The 27,618-nt window shown below is 41.7% G+C and overlaps 1 protein-coding gene across 9 annotated transcripts; it reads left to right on the plus strand.

Moving 5' to 3' along the window:
• The first annotated feature begins 4,066 nt into the window (after positions 1–4,066).
• LOC127378607 (protein Shroom2-like) lies at positions 4,067–27,294 on the plus strand. Of its 9 annotated transcripts, XM_051427644.1 has the most exons (12): positions 11,539–11,996; positions 12,982–13,089; positions 14,566–14,667; positions 14,976–14,996; positions 16,228–16,350; positions 16,533–18,858; positions 19,038–19,093; positions 20,925–21,533; positions 22,372–22,869; positions 24,870–25,044; positions 25,143–25,415; positions 25,504–27,294. In XM_051427644.1, the coding sequence occupies exons 3-12, from the start codon at positions 14,600–14,602 to the stop codon at positions 25,774–25,776; spliced, it is 4,422 nt and encodes a 1,473-aa protein (XP_051283604.1). In that variant the 5' UTR covers positions 11,539–11,996; positions 12,982–13,089; positions 14,566–14,599; the 3' UTR covers positions 25,777–27,294. The 9 variants fall into 9 exon arrangements, with proteins under 9 accessions (XP_051283602.1, XP_051283603.1, XP_051283606.1 ...); XM_051427642.1 differs by lacking the exons at positions 11,539–11,996; positions 12,982–13,089; positions 14,566–14,667; positions 14,976–14,996 and adding exons at positions 4,067–4,155; positions 4,722–4,960; positions 6,599–6,747; XM_051427643.1 differs by lacking the exons at positions 11,539–11,996; positions 12,982–13,089 and adding an exon at positions 8,438–8,465.
• Positions 27,295–27,618: the final 324 nt, after the last annotated feature.

The following is a 27,618-nucleotide window of genomic DNA, read 5'->3' on the forward strand; positions in this document are numbered from 1 at the left end:
GAAGTCCCCATGAGAGAGGAGAGGAGCTTGTCTTACCGTCTGGAGGTTGGCTGGAGCAGCAGGAGATGAAGCTTTGCAGATGGAGGTCGGTGTTGAACCCTTCTGGATGTTGCAGCTCTTGGGCTGATGTTGCTGCTGTCTGTCTCCATCTGCCTCTTTTTATGCTCAGGTGTTTGTGCGTCACGCCCCTGAAGATGGAAACATTGACGTGCCATGCAATAAGTGATGGTTGTTAACCTATGAAGAATGTCCACACACACACACACACACACACACACACACACACACACACACACACACACACACAAATGATCTATTATTATACCTTAACTAACATTTAACCAACAGACAAAACAACAAAATAATTAATTTTTGATATATTTTGGGGGTTTTATAGTCCCTTTAATCGATAGAGAGAGCTGTAGAGTGACAGGGAGGTGACACGCAGCAAAGGGCCTCAGGTCGGAGTCCGACCCCTGACCGCTGCAACAAGGGCTCAGTTCTGGCACATGGGTACAGGTCCCTAAAAGCACCTTGATTTGATCAGCTCTGATGGATCTACGCTGTGTTTCAATAGATAGGGGTCCAATCTGACCCACAACAGCATCAATCTACAAAATATATCACACCTGTACAAAAGAACGTCATTTATAGTGTTTTTATTGATGTCAAATGTCAAGACAGATCAAATTTGACCCAAACTGTAACTGTAAGAGTTAGAATATGAATCAAACTTGTGAAGATGTGAAACTCCTAACCTGTTGATCTAGAGGAGCAACCCCTAGTGACTAACCACTAAACAAAGCACATTAAGGAAACTTGCTCTGTAGCCTTAAACTTTGACCCATCTGAAAGAAATCAACAGATTTGTGCTTTAAGTTCTATAAAGGAAATAAGAAACTCCACAGTTGATATTCAGATTTTATATATTATATATTATTATTATATAAAGGAGGGAGGATTGTAGTGGGAGCACGGGGGTGTCAGGTGTGACTGTGTGAAGGTAGGAGGAGGTAGACAGCCTCTGGGCAGGAATTAGCTTAAGGCGCCACAACTGCTCTTAAAATGCACCAGGACCACATTCTGTCACTGTGAGCCGCCTTTCTACCCTGAGGGGGGGTCAGGGACACTTGATAACCAGTTTGTTCACACATGGTGCCTCAGGTACATTCTGTACACGCCAGTTCATAACAGAAGTTATCACAGGACACTTTTCAAATAGAGCAGGTCTAGACTGAACTCCCCCCAACATTATTTACAGAGACCCAACAGTAACACCATGAACAAGCACTTGGCGATGACAGACAGACAGACAGACAGACAGACAGACAGACAGACAGACAGACAGAGGTGCACAGCAACAACTACACTAGTAGTGACTGATGATGATGAAGATAAAGAAGATGATGACGACGACAACAACAAGACAATGAGCAGTGACAATAGTAATAATAGTAATTAATAATATTAATAATATTAATAACAATATTAACCTGCGAGACGAGAAAGCACAAGAACTCCGGGGAAGAAGTGAAGTTAGTAACATGCATTAATGGAACATGAATGAGTGCAGAAAGAGAGAGGAAGAGAGGAGCTCAGTGCACCATGGGAAATCCCCCGATAGTCTAGGCCTATAGCAGCATAACTAAGGGATGGTTCAGGACTCACCTGATCCAGCCCTAACTATAAGCTTTATCAAAGAGGAATATCACCACAAGTAGCCCAGCATTCAGAGAACGTAGTGTTCTAGTGGGGTAATAGGGTACTATGAGCTCTTTAAGATATGAAGGGGCCTGACCATGAAGAGCTTTATAGGTGTCTTAAATTCAATTCTACATTTTATAGGGAGCCAATGCAGAGTAGCTAGTACAGGAGAGATATGATCTCTTTTTCTAGTTCCTGTCAGTACTCGTGCTGCAGCGTTCTGAATTAATTAATAACATCAGAAAATTGCAGGTCATCCAGGATTTTATGTCCTTAAGACATGTTTGTAATTTAGATAATTGATTAATTTCATTGGGCTTGATCGATAGATATAACTGCGTATCATCTGCAGAACCAAGTACAGAACCTTATGGAACTCCATGACTAACTGTATTATTTATTGAAGATTCATCGTTAACATGTACAAACTGCAAACGATCTGATAAGTATGACTTAAACCAGCTTAGTGCGGTTCCTTTAATGCCAATGCTCAAGTCTCTGTAAAAGAATATCATGGTCAATGGTGTCAAATGCAGCACTAAGATCTAATAATACAAGTACAGAGACAAGTCCATTGTCAGAAGCAGTCAGAAGGTCATTATTAACTTTAACCAGAGCTGTCTCTGTGCTATGATGAACTCTAAATCCTGACTGAAAATCCTCAAATAAACTATTGTTATGTAGAAAATCACACAACTGTTTAGCGACTACTTTCTCCAGAATCTTAGAGAGGAAGGGGAGGTTAGAAATCGGTCTATAGTTGGCTAAAACCCCTGGGTCAAGAGTGGACTTTTTAAGAAGGGGTTTAATTACAGCTACTTTAAAGGACTGTTTGTTAAAGTTCCTGAACTTGGAGAGACAGTGAAACCTGTTGAGGGCATTTGGTTGTTAATTTTGTCTCTAATATTAACAATATTTATCATAAAAGAAGCTCATAAAGTCGTTGCTACTTAGGGTTATGGGGATACGTGGCTCATTCAGTAATTATCACAAAAAACAAGATCTGAGCTTTAATAGAAGCAAACACACCAACTTCCTGTAAATGCATTATAACCCATTGAAACCGATGAAGAATGGCTCCTCAACAAAATGCTTTCACCTGCTGTGTGACTGATAATAACTCAACTTTCATGGAACACATAGCACTTCTCATAGTTTCTTACAGTCTCTTTTTAAGCTGCCACATTGTCAGTGTTAAAATGTAGTGTCTTCCATCTTTTAATGTTTTTATGTTGATTTTGTCATTGTTTTTTTATGTGTGTCTGCTGTTGAGGTATGCTTGTTTCTGTGAAGCAACAAACTGTAGCACTGTGCCCAAGACACATTTCTCCTCGGGGACAATAAGTTTTATTTTATTCAAGTTTATTCTATTCTAATCTGGGGCATTTCCTACTATTTCAGGAAACACCAGTGCAGTCTCTTGTGCCCAAAATCTAAAATATTTAATAAACACATTTCCCCCGTCATTTTTCAAAAGTCCTGACTTTGACCATTGATAAACATGTGTACATACTGGATTACAGCCTTTAGACCAATCACAACAAGTGTGATGGTGTTTGTCCTTACCACACTAAATATAGTCTTTGGGCACTAATGGGTTAACCCATTAATGACTAATGGCTGTATTTAGTATGTTCAGGAACATCTCCACACAGTGTTTTCCGTTAGAGGTGGAAACTATAAAGACATGTAGCAACACACGACACAATCAAAGTGTACAACTGAACGTATTTATCACGCCTTAACTGGGACACAAAGTTTATTCAGAAATAAGTTTAAGGTTTGTTTGACGTGTTAAATATCATATTAAATGATACTTACACTGGATCAGAGCACATCTTATTGACAGTGGAGCTGTTTGAATACGTTGCTTTCACAGAACTACTTGTAGTTTTTGACATTGAGCTATTTCTCTTATTAGAGCAAGGAATAGCTACAGCTATTGAAGTCTGTAGTTTCTGCCCAATACCACTATTATTACTAATATGACTGTTTGATTTTTGCATTTATACTGTACATGTACAATTTCATTTTTAATAAAATAATGACCTAGCAACTGAAAATAATGGTATAGTATCACAAAGTCATTATTTTAAGATGATGAGTCAGAATCCTTTTTTTCCCCAGTGCTTAAAAAATATCTGACGTGCCCCCACTGTTATGAGCCACCCTCTCCCATCTCATAAATAACGGTCACTAATTGCCAAAACTTTAGCACATAAGGACGGAGGAGTTTACTTGGCGCACCTGAAGGCAGCATACAGCCCGATGACGCTGCACGTCGCCGCTAGAAGGCGCGCTGACGCGTTGGGAGGTGGGTGACAGATGGGGATGTCAGTGAGATCTGAGAGGGCTGAAGAGGGTAGAAGTACCCTGAAATACTGCCCAGGACGAGGAACGCCCTGTTGTTGATCCGTGTGGGAGCTTTTATGCAGAAATCGATATTTTCAAGTAAGTTAAAGCTCTTGAAAATCAATAAAAAAAAGAAGAATATTCAAGTTTATTCTGGAGGTTATGTTTTAGTACTTCTTTATCTGTAATAGCTACATGATATGTGTGACTTTTGGCATGACATTTGTGTATTTGGTAACATAAATATTACAGTTACAATAAGAAATACAGATACTGATGTATAAAAGCCAAATGACTTAAAGGGCGGATCTAGAGAGTGGGTGGCCAGAGGGTCAATATTTGCTCGGAAAAGCCCCCAAATGAAGTTTTTTTACGCAAACATTTAATAGATATATCTAAAGCTTTAACCATTTTATTTTTTACAATACAGCATTTACATTATGGTAGCAAATAATTATTGTTTTTTTATTATATAATAATACATCTTCCATATGATATTCAGATTATAGTTCTAATTTTCCCATACAGTAAGGACGAAAGATCTCTGTGCAGCAGACAATATTTATGTCCCCTCCTTTCTGTGGGGACTTATGTCTTAGTAAAGGATCCCACTGAAATAAACTTACATATAAATATTGGTGTTTTGTCGACGTCCATTCTTTCAGAGTGAACTGATGTTGATGGAGCTCACTGAACCGGAGGCATCATGGCCTCCATGGACCACAGAGATGACCTGAGAGTTTCAGCAGACAGGATAAAGTGGTGGACGGAGGTGGACACGTGGAGTGCCACAGGGCAGCGGGAGGACGAAGAGCTGGTGGAGGTGCTGCTCCAAGGCAAAGCACCCTGGGGCTTCACCCTGAGGGGGGGTGTCGAGCACAGAGAGCCGCTGGTCATCACAAAGGTAACAACATCGGTTTTGTATTTTGATATAAAGCATTAGTTCCCAACTTTATCATTGAGTAAACTCCACTAATTTATAGATATTTCACATTATATTCAAATCTCTACAATGAACACAATAACTGCAAGAAGTTTGTGTAAAACAAGTGATTTGGATTCATTTTGTGGCGATTATTTCCTGTTTTTATACAATTCTCTGTCTGTATTATATATATATGTGTGTGTTGTTCTCTTGTCACTAACATTTAACCATTCACAGTAATTCAGTTGACCTATTGTCACTTAAATAAATACATGGCTGCAAGATAAAACCTCCAATTCATTGATTTGGACAAAGCTTTTAAGTTGCAACCAAGCTGATTTTTATGAGTAGCCTAATTAACTCAAAAACCTGTGTTTATGCACTAATCATTAAGTAACTTTTTAAAAACAAAAAAAGCGAATTCCCCGAACTCAATGTAGGTCATTTGTTAAACATGAATGAGTAGATTCCAACTCAAAAATATTAAAGCAAACTGTCGTGTTTTTTTTTTTTTGTTGAGCTAAAATGTTTGTTTTGTTCTATTGGACAATTTTCTTTACATGGACTTTTCAGTGCTGAGATATAGGCATATATATACTGTGTGTATTTATTTATTTATTAAATTTTTTACACACTTTAAAGTCAGGAAGGCCTCGCAATCACATTTTTACCATATTTCTTAAATCTTGGTGGTTTTTAAGTCTATGTTTGTCAATTTGTATATAAAAATATAAGACACAGTGGGATTTGTGAGTGACATTTATGAGATATTACACTCCAGAGTAAAGTTTGATCTCTTATTATAGCCCTCCAGTTATCAGTCATTAGGAGCAGTTCAACAGTCCAAATTAAAAAAACTCTTCTCCGATTTAAAAGAGCGTTTAAGTTAAGTGGCTAGCTTTATTTTAATGCAGGTGTAAAAGTGTTGTGGCTGATGAAAGGTTGATAAAAGGTGCAGCTTCTGTTGGCAATACAGGATGCATAACCCTGGCAGTGTTAATGCTTTTCTCCAGAGGATTATATAAGAATTATATTGTAAATTCTGTAATGCGACACACAGCCGATACCTTTTCCATCTGCTGTTAGTGCTGGTGTGAACTGCAGCAACAGCTACCTCAGGTTACAGCCGGTGCAGGATTAAATTTTTAATCAAGGCACACTCAGGTTGCACCACAGGTGCTCCAGGAGGATAAAGATAAAACTTAAGTTGAAAAACCACCTTTAAGTAATAATATGTAACATTTCCTTATTAAAATCCCTATAAACTCTGGCTCTATGTTCTATATGTAGTTGTGTTCTTACATTATCCCAGATGTTTCCAACAATGTTCAAACGCAGAGAAATCTGTCATTTTATTCAGGTAACGCTGCGTCGCCAGAGGCTGTCATAAACTGTTAATAATAATATTAATATGTGGCTTTATGGAGATTGACTCATTGCTGAAGCCAGCCTCAAGTGGCTGTTTGAGGAACTGCAGCTTTGGTACTTCTGTGTTGGCTTCATAGTTCTGCCTGATCACTTGTAAACAGTTTAAAGTGCTGATATACATGCGAGCGTGTGCAGGAGACATCATCTACCGACCATTAGGTATACTGATTTTTGATTGCGTGTGTTCAGGTGGAGGAGGGAAGCGTGGCGGCGGCAGTCTGTCTACAGGCCGGTGATGAAATGGTGAGCGTGAACGCCGTTTGCCTCAGCGGCTCCCGTCAGGAGGCCATCTCTCTGGTGAAGAGCTCTCATAAGACCCTGACCCTGGTGGTCCGAAGGTACCATAACAGCAGATATCAGAGTTTGGGTACAAATACATTGTTAGTTTGAGAAAAACATTTTTAAAAGCCTTTTTGTCTTTCATTTTGTTCAACGTGTTGAATGATGTCTTTCTTTACCTATATAAAATACAGTCGACAATTATTACTCAGTTTAGGAAGTATCTGATCAAAGAATGAGTAGAAAAGATTATAAATCTGACCAGACTTATACTAGTACCCGAAAATACTGAGGTTTGATACCCGGCCCTATTCATGGTTCACATGTAGTGTGTTGTGTTTTGGAATAACAAGCCGACAGTCTTTAGGAGGTCGAAGGTCGGGGGTCAAAGCCACAGTTCCCTGACAAAAGAGGACCCAACCTAAGAACGCATTATGGTGACCTGCATCTAAAGACTGTATGACAGAGAGGAATTGCACATTGTGTCCTAAAAATACTAAAATCCCATCATGTTTCTTCACTAATAATTAATTTCTCTTATTAAGGAGGGTCGGCTGAGGCAGACCCGGTCTGACAGCCTCACAGATGGGCCTCTCACTGTTTGTTTGTCCCTCAGGGTAAAACAAAAGCGTGTATTGTGGAGGCAGTGGAGTTATTTCAGAGCGCAGATAATGACTCCTAAATGAGAGAGTCCCCTCTGTCAGCTAGGGTGACACTGACCCACCACAGCCTCACCAGCCTCAAACCAACACGAGTCTTCTTGTGGTCCTGGGAGACCGGAAGGGTGGTCCAGTTCAACCTTCAGGTCATGGCGATTTATTCTTCTCTCGTTCACAGTTTTGCATTAAACGGTGTATAAACTCTGGCTCTATGTTCTCTGTGTAGTTGAGTTGTGTTCTTAGATTATCCCAAATGTTGTTTCCCAACAATGTAATTTTATTCGGATTTATTCGCCACATTGTTACCATCCACTGTTTAGATCTTGGTGCTTTTTAACTCTAGATTGGAACCGGATGAAGGATTTTAGTCATCAGACGTCTGGATCTTAAGTTATCAGAGAAACAAGCTGAGCTAAAGTTAGCAGCAGCTCGGCTCGCAGCCCCTCCGGGACGTCCTTTGTCTGTCCAACAGCGTGGGAGAAGCAGTGATTGTTAAGGTGGAACTGCTTTATTCAGTGTGTGAGTGGTTCAGTGGGTCCGTGCAATCAGCTGCTTCATGTCATCAAACTTAGTCTTTTCTTATTGATTTGATGTGAGAGACCCTCTAACGGCAGAAAAGAGAGAATAAATTACAGAATAATCAGCAAATATTCACACACATACAACAAACCAGATAACAAATTATTGCCCATCCTTTCTGTAAATGAAGTTTATTGTTATTTGGGCCTCTCTAAAAGAATAGCTTCAGTTTAAAGCCGTTCTACTACATGTTTTACTGATGTCCTGTCCTGTCACAATTATACGCTTACTGGCAAATGGCAACAGAGTCTTAAAGCCTGAATCCAATTACTAGTTGCAAAGCCAGCGGCGTGGGCTAAGCTTTGCAGAGTGGGTTGGGTCAACAGGATGGAAAGGTGGACCGTCAGTGTGTTCCAACAACCTGCTCCTGCTGAGGACACCCTGGATCCGAGCGAGGCCACAGAGCAAACGGCAGACTCGTATCAATAGAGGAAATTTAAAATGTGGCTCTGAGAGATCGTTGAGTCACCCTCAGAGCTACTTCAGGCCAGGCAACCTCCCCTGTTTGCAGGAGGAGTGGTACGGTCCATGTTGCCTAGGTGAGTTGACACTGCTTAGTGGGATAGGCCATATCAGCAGAGCCCATTGTTTTCAGGGGCTTTGGCTACTCCAGCGAGCACAGAGTGGGTGCTCCTGTCTGCTTTTCTTTCCCTCTCTGGACATGTTTGGATTTTAGAAGATAAAGAGAAGATTTTCACTCCGAGGTACTTCCCTTTCTCTCCCCACCTCTGTCTCCGTTTTTCTTTTTCTGTTTCATCTGATTCAATCATTTGGTTTTCCTGACAGCTGGGATTAGATCAGGAAGCTGTGAATGACTTAGAGATAACGGCCGTTTTTTTGTCCGTCTAGATGACACTTAAAGGTCGGGAGGCCCAAAGAATCAGCTGTAAATTTAGCAAGAAAGCCTGACAGACTGCTGTTTTAATGTCTTGAGGATTTATCTGGGGGTGGATGGCAGCGTTAGTGCAGGTAAACTGAAATCAAACCAAATCTTATTTTTCTGTGTTTAACTGATTCTTTAGCCTCAGCAGAGGTGCTCAGTGTGAGTGTTTTTGTGAAAGAAGTGTTTTCAGAGGTCCTCTCATTGATTCACATAATGAGCAACAAGTGTTTTTTTGAACCTTTGCTCAACAGTATAGCTATCAGAAGCCATTTACAGGAAATATTACCGGCATTTTTGGCTGAAAGCAAGAGACATTTCAGACTTCAAAGCATGTAGAGCAGGCATCTCAAACTCGAATTGAAAGCCCCCAAAACTCTTCTTATGAACCCTTTGCACATATTTGCTGGCACTTTTGACCTTTGCCATTATTTGGCGACACACAAAACCTTTTCAAAATTATTATAATTTTATGTGAACAGGTAGTTTAAATCAGTGGTTCCTGACCTTTTTCCTTAAGGGACCCCTTTTCTATCATTGAATAAAAACTGACGACTCCTGACTGAGTGACATATTTTATAGATATTTCATGTTATTTTCAACAATAACAGTAGAGAACAACTGATATACTGTACAGTGAACCCAATAACTGCAGGAAGTTTGCGTAAAACAAGAGATTTTGATGAATGTTTAGCAGATTATTTCATATCAATATTAATCAGAAAGGAGTTTTTCTTATATTTATAGAAACTTTTATATAATTCTTTGTATTATGTATTTTCTTTTAATCATTTTCAACAATCATACAGAATTAATAGGCTTCTTTTTTTTGACAGATTCAGTGTTTTCAGGGCGAGGTTTATACGTCATCAAAGTTTAAGTTCAAAAATGTATTTAATTTTCTTCACAGAAAGAAGTTTTCTTACACCCCTTAAAATCAAATCTGTCCTGTATTGTCAAAAACAAAGAAATTTGCGTGAATAACAGACTGTTGTGATGAAGTGGACAAGGCCTGATATCAGTACAGATTTGTTAGAGTGTAGCCAGATGTTCCAGCTGTTGCTCATCTTTGGGTTTGCATTGTGTCAAAGTTTTCCCCCTGTTTTATTCTTTGTTGCTGGTGCAGGCAGTGACACACCGATAAGCCCAGCTGTGATGACGCTGGCACTTTCTATTGTGTCGACATGTGTTTAGAGCTCAGCGGGGCGAGATCGGCCCCGCGGGCTGGGCTGCCGCTGCTGCCGGCCGTTTGGGCTCCAGCGCCAGCAAGCTGGTTGAATCAGCAAGATGTGTCACCAGCAGTGAGCTGTCTGACAGGAGCTGGGAATGAAAAGGCGAGGGAGAGATAGATGATGGTTACAGTCATTACAGCAGAGTGGTAGTGAACTGCTTTTGTTAAATGATAAACATCACCAGACTCACCATCTAAATGTCTCACTGCAAAATACAGAGAATGTCGTTGGGCAGCCCTTGACAACGGGGGCATGTCCAGACTTTTTTGACTCTTGTGGCTTGAAGTATGCTTTCCAGTCATTCCCAATTTATGTAATTCCAAAACTGTTTAGGGACCCCAGTGTGCAGAAATAACATATTTATACCACATGCAAAAAAACTGCATTTCCAAAAATAAATGTACCACTAGTTTGAGTTTTAAACTCTTAAGAGGTTGCAGCCTCTCCTCCCCAGGGGAGGAGTTTCTTCATGCCGGATTCATCTCTCAGTATCTGCCTCCCTCCTCCTCCTCCTCAGCGTGACATTGGCTGGTATCTCTCAAAACAGACGTGGGCCCAGGTCAAACATTCCTGTTTGTGCTATGTTTCCTGACAAGGAAACTGAAGCAGATCTTCAACAGAAAAAGAAGGTTGTGAAATACGGAGTCGTGATAGAATGCACGGCTAACAGTAGTGTCAGATATCAGGCTGATAGCAGGCTAAAGCAAATTTCCCCATTATCAAAATCTGACAGTCTTAAAGATAATAAGTTTAAAAGATAATATTTCCCAGAAAGCTATTTATATCTAGGTTTAGATTATTATTTAAGATAAACTTTGAAAACATGAACACAGTCTATATCCACAGAGCCTTCAGTCTCCTCGTCCTGCAGTAGAAAACAACCAAAGAACAGATGGACAATGAGACTAAAACTCAAAAAAGCAGCCAATAGTATGTATTATTGTTGAACAATAAAACAATAATACATACAGTAATGCAGACATTGGATTCCCCTAAAAATATCCAAAAACTCTGTCCACATTGCTCCGTTTACACAAACTTGGGTTCATTGTAGTTTATCAGTTGTTGCTGTACTGTTATTCATTGATTATAATATGAGATATCCATAAAATATGTCACTGAATCAGGAGTCGTCAGTTTACTATGATAGAAAAGGAAAAAGGTTGGTTCCCAAATGCTTATGCAACACTGTTTATGGACCCCAGTATGCAGAAATATTCAAATACACTTGGCGAAAATGAAATGACTCATTTGTACTACATGCAAAATGGGGTCAGTATAAAGTGTTTTCATTCACATATCTTGAGGTCAGAGGTCAAGGGATCCCTTTAAAATTGTTTTTCCATCACCAAAATGTCGCCTAACTTTGGAACTTTGGAGCGTTATTTATCCCACTTTCAACATGCTAGCATGACGTGTGTGTGTTAGGTCATCTAGTTTCATAATATCATAATAAATAAATAAATAATAATATCATAGCAGCATCTTCTTCACTGTAGCTCTAGATTTCAGGGGTGGCCACCCCCCAATAAAACTGTTGGCTCAGGAACAGCCAGTTCCAGTTTTGAATCCTTCTACCTTGTGAAACTTTTGTGTCGCATATGTCCCGTTGAATCTACCTACCCAGCAGCCCCGGTGGCTCTGCCACTTGCAGTGCAAACACTAGATTATGCCGACAATAACTCCTCCCCCTTGTCTCAAATCCCCCTTTATAATCCCCCAAGGAAATCTCCCCCGCAGCACAAGGTGGAGTGTGTTTGTGTGTTCATATTGGGAGGAGGAGGAGGAGGAGGGAGCCGGCCGAACAGATTCCTCATCTCAGTCAGACTGGTGGGAGTGCGTGTTTGTTCCTGTGCATAAGTGTTTTTGAGGGAGTCAGCTGTGGAAGAGTGCAGTGGAAGTGTCCTTTTTGAGCTCAAAGAGAGACAAACAAAAGCCAAAAGTACCACAAGTAGTTGGTAAGTCTCCATGTTTTGTTGTCATGTTGTTGCTCCGTTTCACTTCATTCATTAAGAGACACCCAGGCAAGTTGGTTTTAACATAAATCTGCTTATAAAGTCATTTTTGTCAACCTTTTTCTGAAAGCTTGTTTCAGGTATTTGTAGTTTCAGGCTGAAATGTTCTTACGGTAGCAGCAGGTTATTTCACTTGTGTTATAAAATAAGGTTTTATTACTTAATTATAGACAGAAATGACTTGATAAGATAATGTTTTTTGCTCATAAATAGTTACATTTTTCTGAATCACAAGCTGTTTAATTCAAATATTAATAACCCCTGCAAGGATTTGTCATCTCTTAATGCTTTTTAAATGTATATGAAACTTTTTTTTAAAAGCAGAAAGTCATATTTTTCTCTCAGCTAAACTGCTTTATATTTTTTTTACTGCACTTCTTCAACTTTATTTAATACTCTTGATGACGGCAGTACTAGCAGCCAACTGGGTCAGCTGTGTTTCAGTTTCATGTTCTTGAGTGAACTCGCCTCGGTCTGGCTCGTATATCCTGGGAAGACCGGTGGCGTCTCCTCCCTTCTGCAATATCTGTGGCAGACCAGCTGTATCCCCCTGACAATAGACCTTCAGCGCTTTAGAAAAAGAGACATTTGCATTTCTATTGTGTCTGTTTGGAAACACAACTCTCATTTGTGTGTCGCACTGGGCAGAGGGGAGGAAGGTTTCTAAGTTAAACGTACAGACGTAAGACCTTTATTAACCACATTAAACACTTAATTTACATGTATCATAGTCTCCATCATTTCCTAAAGGAAATGATATGAAGTTGTAAATTCATGGGAAGAATCAGGATCAGAATTAGATTTATTGCTTTATAAGTTTTTACAACGAGGAATTTGTCTTGGTGCATAAAATATACAAATCACACAAAAATCATACAAAAGATAAAGTACTTTTCATCATCGTCTTTGGCACGTTGAACTTCCTCAGCTGTACATCCTCTGCTTGGCTTTCTTGGTGAGGTCCTGGGTAATGATGGTACCCAGGAAGTGGAAGGACTCCACAGAGTCAACTGGGGAGTCACACAGGATGATGGGGGTGAGTGGGGCTGGGTTCTTCCTGAAGTCCACAACCAAGAATCTAATTCTGTGAAAAATGTTTCGTATTTTGCGAGTAATTAAAGGGAAAACTATTACCTCCAATCAATTGCAGTTAGTGAGTGTTATAGTGGTGGCAGGTCAGGTGAGCATGCGGTCCAAAAGAAGCTAACATTGTGAAACAGATAATGAATACATAGGCACTCAGGTTTAAATGGAGTTTTGATTTCCCATTTGATTCCCAGAGAAGATTCCTCTTATTCTTGAACACCGGGGCCCGTCGCACTCTGCCCACTGCTTCATTGTGATCTCCTTTATGACTTTTTGACACCTTTAAACTTGGATCATATTCTAATTTATTAGACTTAGACTTAGACTTAATTACAATAATAATATACAAATCAGGAAAAACAGTAAGGTTTGGTACCAAATATCTCGACTGTCCCCTGAGGGATTATACGCAACAGTAAAGAAATCAGAGCCAGGTGAAGTATTGTTAGAAAGTCAGAAAGAAGGCGTCACACTTTCTTTATTTCACTGCAGGGACGGGGAGACTCTGAGACTCCTGGGAGATGGCTAATATAGATGTCCCACTTGAAGTGAGGGTATGGCCTCCCTGCATTCCTCTGCTGAAAGAATGCAGCGTCTCCGTCACAGCCTGCCAGGGTTAAAGTTTCAGTCAGGGCGACTGAAGTCTCGTTTGGCTGAGATATTTCACTTGGGTCTGACATTTGAACTTGGAAAACATTCTCCCCCAAACTATCAAATTTTAAAGGAAACAGTATTAAAAAATATTCGAGTCAGTCTGCCAAATTTAAGCTGCAAAATAAAACTTATGGAGGAGTGGAAGGTTGTTGATGGGACACAACCTGCAGATCCGTCTTACATCCATCAAATTTTTCTAAAAGCTAAGCAGCTAACCTCCGTCTGGGCCATATGGCTGTGACAGATCTGTCTCCCTCTCCTGTTGTTAGAGGCCTTCACATTAAGATAGTGGTCCACCCAACAGCAATAGGAAGTCTCCTTGTGCTCGGCATCATTCTGGGTGAAAGTCCGCTCCATAAATTGGTCCAAAATACACTGATTGTCTTAACGAGGCATCCCTTGTACCCCCTGACAAGTCAAAACATTTTTGGTAAGATTGTACTGTATGAGGAGTAGAGGTTTAAGTGCTGTAATTGTAGCCTTGTGGTAGTATTTCAGGCTTACAATCAGGCAGTTTTGGTGCACACTGATGGCAGAGCTGGCGCACCATGTACTAAAGTCCTTCCTGCAGCAGCCACGGGTTTGAGTCTGACCTGTGGCCGTTTGCTGTGTGTCATCCCCTCTCTCTTTCCCCTTTCCTGTCACTCTACAGCTGTCACTATTGAATAAAGGCAATAAATATCCCAATGCTAGCCTTCTCTAGTTTCCTATTTCTGCTTTGTTTGATGCCCTCCTTTTCCTTTCTCTCCCCCCATCACTCACTGCCCGTCAGGGCTATAACGGTTGATGTTGTATCACCGCGCACAATGCCGTCAGAAACCGAGGTGCATGTGGCGAGGAGCTTTCTCACCAAGATTTTGCGAAGTTCTATGAGGTACCTTTAGCCAGCCACGTCCTGTTGTGTTTGCTGGTAGTTTTTGGTGGTCACTGAGTTTTACATTGTGCTTTGTGTTCCTTTTATTACCCCGTGTGGTGCTAGTTGTCCAAACCAAATATTATTTTAGTTGTAATTTGTGCATTTGTGTTTGTTATTTTTGTCCTAAAAGTTCCGCTGCCTCATGTGTTATTATTTGGTTTTGTCACGTTTATATGTCATGAAGTTACAATGTTTGTTTTTTTTAAATTAGGATGTATGATCTATTCACCACGTGTAATTCTTTTCTTTGTCAACATGCTCTCCAGGAGAAACCGCTTCAGGCAAGGGTATGTGCAAGTTTGGTGTGAGCAAAGTGAAAAGTACAGTAATGTACAGTTTCTTTCTTGGGTGGTTACCAAGGTTTGGATCATATAAGAACTCAAATATCTAGAAAAATATTTTATAAATCCCAATACATTAGGGCTGCCCCTGACTAAAAATGTTCCCAGTCGACGATTAGTCGTTAGATAAAACCAATAGTCAACTAGTCGTTGCACGTTTGTAATATTATTTAATTATTTAAATATACATTTTTGAATAACTTCCTGTTAAACAGAAAAAGCAGTAATGATTCTGAATGTCTCAGAACAACCAGCAAGGAGATTAAACATTTTGTTTATTTATTTCAACACAGTATAACATCACATAAGTCTCGTTGTTCAAAACGTGGAAAAACTTCCAACTTCACTAAAACAAATACTTGCAGACTTCATCCTTTTCACGCCTCTCCTGTCGCTGCTTGAACCCTATGTGTCTTCATCCCCAAAATCAGTCCTGGACGGAGCCGCTTTAAATCAGCCAGCCAGTTTATTCGCTCATTCCAGCCCCTGCAGGGTCCCTCTGCTCCTATACTAGTAGTGTTTAAACTCCCCAGTCCGGTTACAGACAGCTAACAGTACCACTAACTAGTTAATAGCAGCTAGTACAGTTGGCACGTGCAACAGTGCACCAGTAAGAGACTTCCTGTGTTACAAGAGAAAAGGTCCATGTTGCAACAATCCTCTGATACTTTAATCCCGGACAAAAGACGCAGCTCCTGAACGAAGTTTGAGGTTGTTTTTGTTTTTCTGTGACTTTCTGCGAAAAGTGGGTCGACTAAGACTCTTCTCAGTGACTGACAGTTAAGTCGACTATTGGGGGGCAACCCTACAATACACACATGAATGCAAGTCCAGTTCACAGTCCTGATGCCGAACCTCTGATGGCACATACAGTACTGAACACCAAACCGGATACAAATCCTGTAATGAAATTTAACATATAAAAAGGTGAAGCATTCTCAAACACATCCATACTCAGAGACTTGAAGGAGATTGTCATTCATGTTTGGATCCTTATTGATAAATGATTTTGGGATCTCACTCCTGATCTGCAAACGCTTTGGTTGTTTGGAGATTTAATCTGCTGGGCAAACAACCTAATGTTAAACTGTTGTACCTGACTGTACAAAATCCGGGATCTGACGTAAAATAATCTTAAATGTCAAATACACCCTTGTGATTGAGTGTTTTGTTGCAGGAAGAATGATCCAGGCTCGCGGCCCCATTCCTGGCACTCCTCCAAGCTGACAGAAGAGGAGTCAGAGCCCGCCAAGAGAGAGGCCACCCCAGCATCAGTCTGGCAGCCAAAACATGAAGCAAGGTGAGCCTTTTTGGTTCTCTTTTAGCTTCTCTGTGCATTAAATAGGGCAGAAAATATATGTATTAATTTGTTAGCCACAAGCCTGATCAGATGGCCTAATCACTTCTCAAGTATAAAGTAACAAAGGTAGCATTATGACTTAGCATCACAGCATAAATTTTTTTCCTGATGTTTCACACCAGGCCCAAAGAGTCATCCACTCAAGGGGACAGCAAGCATCAGCTAACCAGCCAGTTGAGCTCAGTGAACAACATGGAGAGACTGGAACGTCCTTCTCATCCCTACCCACCAGGTCGTCTTTCACCAACCAAATACATCAGCAGCACTGAGCCGCTCTGTGGACCAGGAGGCAGAAAAGACTCCGGGTTGAGCTGTTTCTCCAGTGGCTCCAGCCCTCCTGTTCATGACTCCAGCACATCTGGAAGGAAGGGTACCAGCACCGAAAACATTTTCTTCAAGGGCCTTCAGAGTGAAGGGCCGCAGCAGGCCGAGCGGCCCAGGTACCTGCAGCCAACACTGGGGAACGGAGGCTGGGAGGGGTCAAGGGCCGAAGAACAGCCTGCCTCTCGGGTGTCCATTTCAGGGAGACCCAGCGTCGGCCCAGTGTGGCAGGTACCAGAGAAAAAGAAGTCCCAGTCTCCTCCTCCCCCACCTCCTCCCTTGCGCAGTGACAGTTTTGCTGCCGCAAAGGTGTTCCCTTACTCTGAAGGGCCTAATGGTCCAGCAAAGTGCAAAGGAAGGTCATTTGAAAAACTGACAGAAAATAATGATCTGAATGGCCTCAGATCTCACCAGGAGAAAACCTCAGAGGCCAGACACAGCTTCAACCCCATGGCCACCAAAGACTTCCTCCATCCCAACATGGCAGCTGACCACAACCACAACCAGCTGCACCCCAACAAACTCTTCTCCCTGTCCAGCAATGATGTCAGACAGTCTCATTACACCCAACTACCTGCCCACCAGAGGCAATACAGTGATGAAAGCCCCCTCTACCTGCAAGCCAGGTCAGCTCCTCCCACCAAGATACAGAGTGTGGGAAGCTACTATCGCAGCCTTCAGGATCTGCCCACAAACACCTTCAGCCGCAAACAGGTCCGGCACTCCACAACGTCTGTGGCAAGTTCTGTCGCAAACCCAAACCTGGATAATGAGGGTAACAACAGATACTATGGCCTGGCAAGCAAGCATTCGGTTCAGAATACTGAGCTTCAGGCCAGGCAGGGCAAAGCAGAGGGACGGAGGGGGGAAACAGAGAAACTCCACTGGGTAAACAGCAATGACCCAAGTTCCTTGAAGACCAACATTAAGGCAAAGTACTTCCTACCTCAGTTCCAGATGCCTCACAGTGAAAATAAGGAACGCAATAGCCAGTCCCATCTGGGGAATGGTCTACATCATGACAACCAAACCTCTGAACTTTCTGTTCGAAGCTGCAGCCCAGAGGAAACTGCAAAGAGAGGGGAAGGACACTCTAATGACATGAAAAGACACTTCCTAACACATCAAAGTAATGATCATAAGGTCAGTCTCGCACGGCACCAAGACCCATGGGTGCCTCAAGAAGATCACAGGATATCCCCCCTGAAAACCCCACTTCTCCACTCCCTGGCCCAGGAGAGTAGGACCCTGTCTGAGAGGCAACCAGCAACTATGACAACGGGTGTCATGTCGACCCAGGAGGCCAGTGACATAATGTCTGCCGGCAGCGGAAAATCAAATCGGCGTAGCGACCGTTATGCTACCTCCCTCCGCAATGAGATCCAGCAGAAGAGAGCCCAGCTGCAAAAGAGCCGCAGTGCTGCAACCCTGACATGTGAGGCAGAAGATGAGGAAGCAGAGGAGTGGAGATCTACAAAGACTTCTACGTCTTCTGGTGGATCCTTCTCCAACACCTACAAGGACCACCTGAAAGAGGCGCAGGCAAGGGTCCTCCAGGCCACCTCCTTCCAAAGACGAGACCTTGAGCCTCTTGGGCCAGAGGCGCCAGTAGTTAAAACCTCCAATGGACGCATTAGAGGTCGTAAGCGCTTCCCCCTGGCCAAGAGGACACACTCCTTCTCAGAGCCTGACAAGATAGATAAAGTGGGAGTGGAGGGAGAACCTCAGACAGGGTCTTTCGGAGAGCGGAGGAAGTTCTTTGAAGCCAAACCGGCATTTTCCAGGCCTGTGCGGAAGTCCAGTCAGGGTAAAAATTTTAATGCAGACCTTGGTGAGACAGACAAACCCAAAGAGAGAACTCCCACTGGAGATGCTGAGGAGGCTCACCCATCCGCAGACCCCAACGACCTTAGCCATGGACATAAGCAGGTCTTACTAGAGCAGCAGAGGCTTGGGACCTTCGCTGAGTACCAGGCCACGTGGAACAAACAGAAGAAGTCATCAGAGGCCAAGGCGCAGGGGAGGTATCACTCAGCGGAGAACATCTTGGATGCAGATGCTGAGGAGAAGGCTGTGTGCATCCACGAAAGATCCCGATCTTCTCCCTCTGCAGACTTTTATACACAGGTGAGAAGCCCAGAAAATAAATAAATATATATATTTATTTTTGTATGTATCCAAACAGAGGCAGATGACCTACCGAGTCTGTTTGAGTACCTATTTGACAAGATTTATTCCAACATGGGGCTTAGTAATGATAAATGGCATTAACATAAGTGAAGAGGCCGTTTACCTTTCTTTTGCAGAACATTCCTTCCCCATGGAGAGACCCTCACAGCCAGCAGAGCAGTTACACCACCAGGTGAGAGAGGTTTACAGTGTTTGTACATATATAACACAAGACACTACAATTTTCACAGTCTGACTGTCAATACAACATCTATATAATCAATAGATACAGTGTATTCTGATCAACATAATCCATAAAGATACAATGTATTCTGATCAATATAATCCATTAAGATAGTGTATTCTGTACAAAATTAAAATAATGTGTAATATGTTTTATAATAATATAAAAAAGGCAAAACGGGCAATTGAATAAACAAAAAAGGAATTCCCTATGCATGTATTACTTTCTATGTCCAGTAAGTGTCTTGCCAAAGGGTTCAGTATAATAAATATCTAATAACCTGAAAGGGAGTAGGATGGCACAGTATTTGCCATCGCTGCACTGTCCAAGGTGTCCATCAGAACGCCTCACTGCTCCCTCTAACCTGTCGATTGCTCTGCAACATCCGCCAAAAAGAAATTCCTGTGAAGTTTCATGCAAACGTGGAATGTATTAGAACAGTGACATTTCAGGGCACAGTGAGAAAACGTCTCAGTTTCTCATTTCAGGTTTCCTGAACAGAAAGGAAAATATCATTTTCTGTCATACTAGATCTCTTCTCAACCTTATCTCATGTTGTTGGAGCTCATGTTGTTGTGAACAGTGTCTCTTGGACTCCTGTAACAAACTACACCCAGATTTACAAAAGTGTCTGTGCAATTACAGGTGATTTACAGCGGGTGGAGAGTGTATCATTTTATCCTTATCATGATCACATTTGTGGCTAAATACTGAAATGAATCCACATTATTGCCTCCTTGTTCACATGCTGCCTTGTGTGCAAGGTGGGACATAAACACCTTTCAAGAAATCCAACATTCAACCACAAGTGTCAACAAACCTTACACTAAATTGTCTTAACTGATGTGTTGCTCGAATTCCATCTTTCTAGTGTTACATGCACCTTTTTAGTGGGTGGTGTTTAAATAAGATGAAATTCCAACCACTGAGGGGATTTGTGCAGGCTTTTTAGGATGATTGAAGGACTGAATTTCACCCTAAAAACTAAATGTTTAAATAAACAATACTTTGTTAAAGTTTGGATTAAAACAGGGACATTTCTGGTCTAGTTCTTCAGTTTATTTTAAACATTTAAGGCCACCCATATAATTTTATCCTGGAAACAATTCTGAAACTTCCAAACTAATTTGACCAATCACAGATCTTCTAGTGATTTTATTCTCACATCTTGTCCTCGAGTTTTCAAAAACATTTCAACTTCTTTTTTTTTTTTTACAAATTTGACATTTTAACACGATTTGAATAAAGAATTAAACAAAATTCTTTTGAAAATGTAAATGTTTTATTGCAATTTGATGAATTACACCAAAAATCTAACTATTGTTTGTAGTTGTCACTTTCTTTAATTGATGAATAATTGATTTTTTTTTTTATTTTTGCAATTTTTACTTTTAGCAACAATTTTTATTTCCCCTGCAAAAAAATCCTAAAAATATCACAACATGCGTCGCAATCTTTGAAAAAAACTGCCATGAAATCAAGCATTTAGGCTGCATTACCTGTTGCACCTATGCCTATATAAGTCCCCCCCCCGATGATACATTGCCACCTGTGGTAAAGGCCACATGGGCCACAAATATAAACAGACTAAATAATGGCACCTACACACAGACTTACATCCTAAACAAAGCTATGAAAACTACACCTAGGGGTAGGGTCATTTTATGGAACAATTTTAAACAGAGTTGTTGTTGGTTTTAACAGTTTGACCTCCTTTGTTTGGTAAAATTACACTCTTCCCTCAGGTACTGATGAAGTTTGTCTTTATTTTGACCTCCAGAAGAAAAACTGAGAGCAGGCTGCGATACCAGCCCGACCACAGCCCACAGCCGGCCCCGTCAGTCCCCAGAAACGAGGCCCCACTCCCAGGCCTCACCGACCACAGGACCAAACCAGACTCTGCCAATCCCTCCCACACCACACACTCCTTGGGCCCTCGCAGCCTCAGCCCTAACCCTGGCTCCCAGCTTCCACAAACCAAGGGCCTCCTGCCGCCGCCCAGGCCCCATTTAGGCCCAGAAACCACATCCTCCTCCCAGGAATTCCTCGCTGGCGCCCAGGCAAACCCGGCAGTGCTCCAGCCTCTGTCCAGCTGTAGCTCTGACACCCAGCACCAGGCACAGAACTCCTCCGCCAGCCCGGCCCCAGCCCCGGCCAGCTCCCCTCACCTCAGCAGGACGTCCGGAGCGGACACGAGCGGAGGAGGTGTAGAAAACGAGGAGGAAAAGGATCAACTGCAGCCACCTTCTTCTTCATCCCTGTTCTCCTCCTGGACAGGCGCTTTGTCTCTTCCCACAGATCGGGCACGCTCTCCCTCGCCACAGTTTGCACCACTGAGACTGACAGACAAACCACCGGCAGTGTTCATGCCGGATGACTCACCGCTCAGGTAAGCAGCTTAGCCAAAGGGCTCCAGGTCTCCTCGCTGTAAAGCTTGTCCCTTCTGTTCTAGCATAGGAGGCTTTGAATAACAACCTCTGGTAAACAAGTTCACTGAATAAAGATGGAAGGAAAGTCAGACAGCGATAAACAAAACTGAGTGTAGAAAGAAAAAGTGATGATTGTGCTCAAATGTCAGATTTTAAATAACACACAAAATGGCACAAATGACAAAAAACTTGTGCTTGTAGTCGATTTCCCCTGCCGCCTGAGACAAATCGAACTGCAGGCTGTAATTTTGTTAAAGTCACATGGCTGCAGTGACCTTTGCAGTCCTACCATCCGTCCTTTAATTAGAAACGGTCGACTGTGAAGCTCTGATGTTTTTTAAAACATGCGTTTCCACATGAGGATTTAAACTTTCGACTGAAGTTGTGATGTTTTGTTGAGGGTAGGATGAAGAAGACATAATCTCTAGCTTTGCAGTATGATCGGGAGCCAGAAAAGTTCAAATCTTTGCATTATTTTTTGCATCTGCTTTGCTATTTGGCATAAAAATAAACTGCTAGAAAAAATTTAATCAATGAATTAGTGTGAGAATAATCTAAATTATAAAACATCACCTTTCCTCTCTCTTTTTTAATCGTGGACAATTGATACAAACATTTTGAAATATAGAATAACTTGCTTTTCATATCATATTACAAGAAACTTTAACAAATGATGTGCGAAATTTACAAAATAGAACATAATAATTAGAATTCAGTGGCTGTTTGAGTGGCAGGGCCACCATGTTGCCCCCATGTCTGAAACAACAGGCTTTGACCTCGTGTGTGTTTCCTGTCCAGGTCCGAAAATGATCTGAAGCTCCTGGCAGTGATGGATGTGAACAGTCCGGCGAGGAAGGTCCCCGTGCGGATCGTCCACGCTGAGAGCAGCACGGAGCGCGAGGGCAGGGCCTACCTGTCTCAGAGTGGCGACACCTGCAGTGTCCTGGAACCGCTGCCCTGCATCCCCTCCCTGAGCGCCACGGAGCGCCCAGCCTCGTCCCTGTTCAGCGCCTACACCCGCCAGGCTGATCAGGACCAGGAGTCGGTCCCTGAGTCAAACTCGACGGGTGCTCGGTGCTCAGAGGAAGACGCCAAGCGAGAGGAGCTGGCCAGGGACATCATGGGTAAAGACAAGTCTCTGGTGGACATCTTGGACCAGAGTGGCAGGATGACCACGATGGACCTAATGGAGGGACTCTTCCCCACGGAGGAGCAGATCCTGGAGGGGGCCCTCCAGCGCAGGAGGGCCTCCTCCGGCTCCAGGCTGCCCACCTTATCCCCCAGGAGCATGGACAGGTGGGTAATTTTATCAGCACAGCGAGATCAGCCAGATAAATCTGTAACTGTAGATAATCATAAAATTACTGTTTATTTAAAGAACATTTCCTCTTTTTCCACATAAAAAGTGAAAATACATTTGAAAATCTATAATATCTTTCTTCTTTATTTACTGTTAATTTAATAGATTAAACTGGTAAATTCAAATTTAATACAGTTAATATTTGTTGTGTCATAATTATGGAAGTTTTCACAACAGAAACATTGAATAAATGTTGTTTATCAGTGTATAAGCATTGGTAGACTGTCCAAATACAGTTTTTTATCAGTGTAAACAGCAAAAATTACTGTAATTTCACAGATAATGACTTTTATTACAGTTCTATAACTTTTAAAATTCAGATTAAAATAAGGAAAATCCAATAATAACAGCACTCTGCTGTAAATTTAAGCCTGATTATTTGTATAACAGCAGTGTTCACCTGTATTTATAGCTCATTGCATTGGTTTTACAGTGTAAATATATTCAATTAAACATTAGAAAGCCAACAAATTACAGAATTTATGTCCAATTAAAGCTAAAAACTGTATTTTAATTATAGAAAATTACTGTATTTTTCCGAGTTATTTTTCTGTTTTCCACAGTGCAGAAAAAAACCCATTTAAGGCCCTTTGCTCTCAACTGAGCCGAGGGCTTGGAGTGATTGAATCCAGACTGGGGCTGAAATTTTGATTTTAGGTAACCTACCTTTCAACCTTTTTAACCTGCTCAAGTAGTTTGAGCAAGAAACCTGCAAGCTCTTCTTAAAGAGAAGTAGAAAACTGTAGAAACTTACTCTACTTAAACTTTCCCCCTTTAGTCCTTGCTTTCCCAGGATTGAATGTTTTTCAAAATAGTGAGGTAAAATACAAAAGCATATATGGATATAAATATAAAAGGAAAAAAAAACAGGGGAAAGGATTAATTAAATGATAAAAAATCAACTCAGTCTGCCTGCCCTCTGGTGGACAAATGTCTCATTACAGTTATCTCTTCCGTTCAAAACAAGAATGTCGACCTGCTCTGTAGTTTTTTTTTTGTTTTTTTTCTTTCTCTGGAGGTTGCAGAAGCAGATGGATTTTAAAATTCCCAGACTACTTTTCACTATTTCTGTGTGTGTTCTGGCTGTTGAAGGTTACAGTAATATCCCCATATGTCCCTCTTATCTTAATGGTTATGTCATTAACAAATATTGTGTAAATGATGTCAGAAGTAAGACACTGACTATGTTTATGCACAAAATATACAGTTTGTTGCCCTTATTCCAAAAAGACAGTATTTCTACAAAGTTAATGAAACATGAAAAAGAATATTCCACTAATATTCCCGTTTACATGCCGCTGTGCGACAGAGGAATTTCCCTACTTTTCAAACTGCAGTCATGTTGCTCTCGTGGTACTGCTGGAGCCGTTTGAGCCAGTTTGCCTCTTTGCATCGAAAGAGGATCTTCTCAAAGTTTTGGCTTGTTTGATCGTGTGAACACAACCCTTTCATTCATTCAGCCACCATCTTGAAAATGTTTGCATATCCAAAAATCTGTTGGTATCTAGTCTTTCATAATGTTTAAAGGTAGGCGTGTTTCTCCTACCGACCAGAAATGTGCTGCTTTTCTTTTGTGCATGCATCTGTTGGTTAGCTGGTTTGTTTACAACGCACAGAGCTGACCGTAAACAGGCAAATGCGTATTCCAAATGCTCTGCATACATGTAAAGAAGGCTCCTAAAACATGAATAATATCAGCATATCCCACGTCTTTATCTGTCATATTCTGAACAACAGTGGGAATTAGTGTGCATAGTCAGTGTTTTAGTCTCCATGCAAGAATGTAAACGGCATCAAGTTTCAGTTATAGTTTTCAAAGATTTTGACACAATGATGCAGCATCGCTTTGTTTTTTGGACTCTGGAAAAGAAAGATGTCTCAGAACCTCTGCTCAGCTGATTACTTCTGTGTGTGTGTGTGTGTGTGTGTGTGTTAGGAGGGAGGAGGAGGACGTGTCCATATCAGCAGCAGCCTCCCTGGTCCCCAGCTCCTCCTACTATAACACATCGGCTCCCAAGGCAGAGCTCCTCATCAAGATGAAGGACATGCAGGAGCAGCTGCAGGAGCAGGACTCCGAGGACGAGCTGGACGTCGACCTCGCCAGTAAAAAGGTAAAACCTGCAGATCAGTTAATCAGCCTCAATCAGTCAACGTCAGCATACACTCGAAAGAATATTCCTTCTCTGTTTGTCTTCTTCATGCTCTCCAGCAAGAGCTGATCTCCAGCCTGGCGGGGAAGCTGGAGGTGCTGCGGGAGGCCCGGCACAGCCTGCAGGAGGACGTGGAGGACAACGAGGCCCTGGGCCACGAGGTGGAGGCCACCGTGCAGCGCCTCTGTCAACCCAACCAACTCGACAAGTTCCGCATGTTTGTGGGCGACCTGGACAAGGTGGTGAGCTTGCTGCTGTCGCTGTCGGGGCGGCTCGCCCGGGTGGAGAACGCCCTCAACAGCCTGGAGGAAGAGACCCCGCCAGAGGAGAAGGTAACAGCCAGTGGGAAGATCTTTAATATGTACAGATAATGCATAAATGATTCCTGATCTATAACTGCTAATATCCACCTTTCATCAGAGAACACTGACGGAGAAGCGCAAGCTGCTGATGCGGCAGCACGAGGATGCCAAGGAGCTGAAGGAGAACCTGGACCGTCGGGAGCGGCTGGTTACTGGCATCATGGAGGCCCACCTGGACGCAGAGAGCCTGGATGACTACCGGCACTTTGTGAAGATGAAGTCGGCCCTCATCATCGAGCAGCGGAAACTAGAGGACAAGATCAAGCTGGGCGAGGAGCAGCTAAAGTGCCTGATGGACAGTCTGCCGCTGGAGCAGAGACCGCTGTTCTGACGCTGTGCACCGCAAGAAGAATCTGGTTTTGCAGGAGAAATACTGGATCAGGAATTTGGGGGACAATTTCTACGTTGGAGGGTGCTACGTCTCAGTTCATGGTCGAGACCATTTCAAGCCTCTGTTTCATGCCAGTTGTATTGTTATTGTTTCTCAAAATGAACATTTCCCATCTGGTCCTTCTCACCAAAGAACTAAGGAGCCTTAGGAACTAAATTAGGAACTGAGATTAGTCAATTAGACGGATAATTTAACCATTTTTTTTCTTTCCGACTTGTTCCATTGGTGTCGCCAAATATTCTAGTTGGTCTTAACTGAGTCCAGAAATCTATATTTCCCTAACACCATTGATGAAGCACGCTTGTTCAGAAAACGAACATGCATCCCAGTTTTTTTGGTTTTTCCATCTGTTAGTATCCCAAACTCAACTTATTGGGACTTTTAATTTTGTTTCTTGAAAAACTGGTCACGATTAACACGCGTGACTTTAGGTTGAACGTTACGTCTGCAGAAACGTCTGAAAAGTGTCGATACTGAAACGCTGATTTTAGATATTTAATTGAGCCTTGTATGAATTTGCACTTCAGCGTCCCCTTGAGGCGAAGATGGGAAAGTGAAGCGAAACACACAAACATTTGGTTGTCTCTTCATCTTACAGTGTTTCCAGTGTCCCGTTGTTATTTGTGTTTCTGAATTGTTGTATTTAAGCTGCATCATGAGCTCGCTCTCCCTTTGTGATTAATCCTCATTAAGAGTTTCTAAGTAATATTTCCTAGTAATTTATTGTAGCCTTTTTGAGAACTTCTCTGGAGAACGGGGGAAATGTTTCCTCAGTAATTTATTTTGACTCATGACGTACTTTTTGTTTTCTAATTAAATTAAATTAAGAGTTTGATTCCAAAATGCTATAAATCTGTTTTAGGGTTACAATCCAGTTCTTTAAAAAGTGTTAAGTTATCTTTCTTGCTTTTACAACACACCATCGTTTCCTCTGTGTCCTGTATTATTCCATAAGGGTAGATGTCACTTTTACATCTCATTTTGGAGTGAAACTCTTTATTAATGCTAGAATAAGAGGTGAATCTGATCATTTCATTCTCATAAAGACAATGCTGACTTGTTCCAGCAATACAGATGTTGTTCCTACTTGTTTTCTATACGATAAGACACTATTAATATTCCTTGGATTGTTTTGTGTCCTGTAACCTTACAGGTTTTCATTCACACTCCTGACTCATGTACCTTTTCTACGTTCTCACAGTAAAATGACTGAGGCACAGCTCGGGTTTCTGAACAGGTTAATCTAAAAGTTAGCACTTTAATCTTTGGTTTGGCGCATTCAGGGGACTCTCTACATAATATATTTATTTGAAGACGTGCCTACTGTAACCTCCCACCACTGTGAACCTCATGGACTGACGTGGGCGTACCCCTGGGTACTGTGTTCAGCCCATGCACACTTTATGTATGCAGTGCACTCTTTCACCAACTTTCAAAGCAATAAAATGATCAAAATTAGAGATCTAGTCTTGTGTTTTTTTTTAATATATCAAATAAGTTTTATGTTATGTTACTGAAAATATGTGATACCTCAACTAACTCACCTCAACGGTGAATCTAATAATGTTCATTCAAGTAAAACCTTCAAGTTGCCTCCTTTTGGAAGAAGTGGAAAAGAGGAAATTACGTCATATGTCCTTTCCTAAACACTTTTCCTTGACCACAGTGGAAAATGTCGTTGTCTAATTACAATCACTTGTGTAACAACGGTGTGGCCTATCTAATGGTGTATTCCATTTACTTCTGAAGTCTAAAGTCAAGCCAAGTTAGCCATTAGCCATT

The sequence above is a fragment of the Dicentrarchus labrax genome, unplaced genomic scaffold (assembly GCF_905237075.1).
Source record: "Dicentrarchus labrax unplaced genomic scaffold, dlabrax2021, whole genome shotgun sequence".
In the NCBI taxonomy this organism is placed as follows: domain Eukaryota; kingdom Metazoa; phylum Chordata; class Actinopteri; family Moronidae; genus Dicentrarchus; species Dicentrarchus labrax.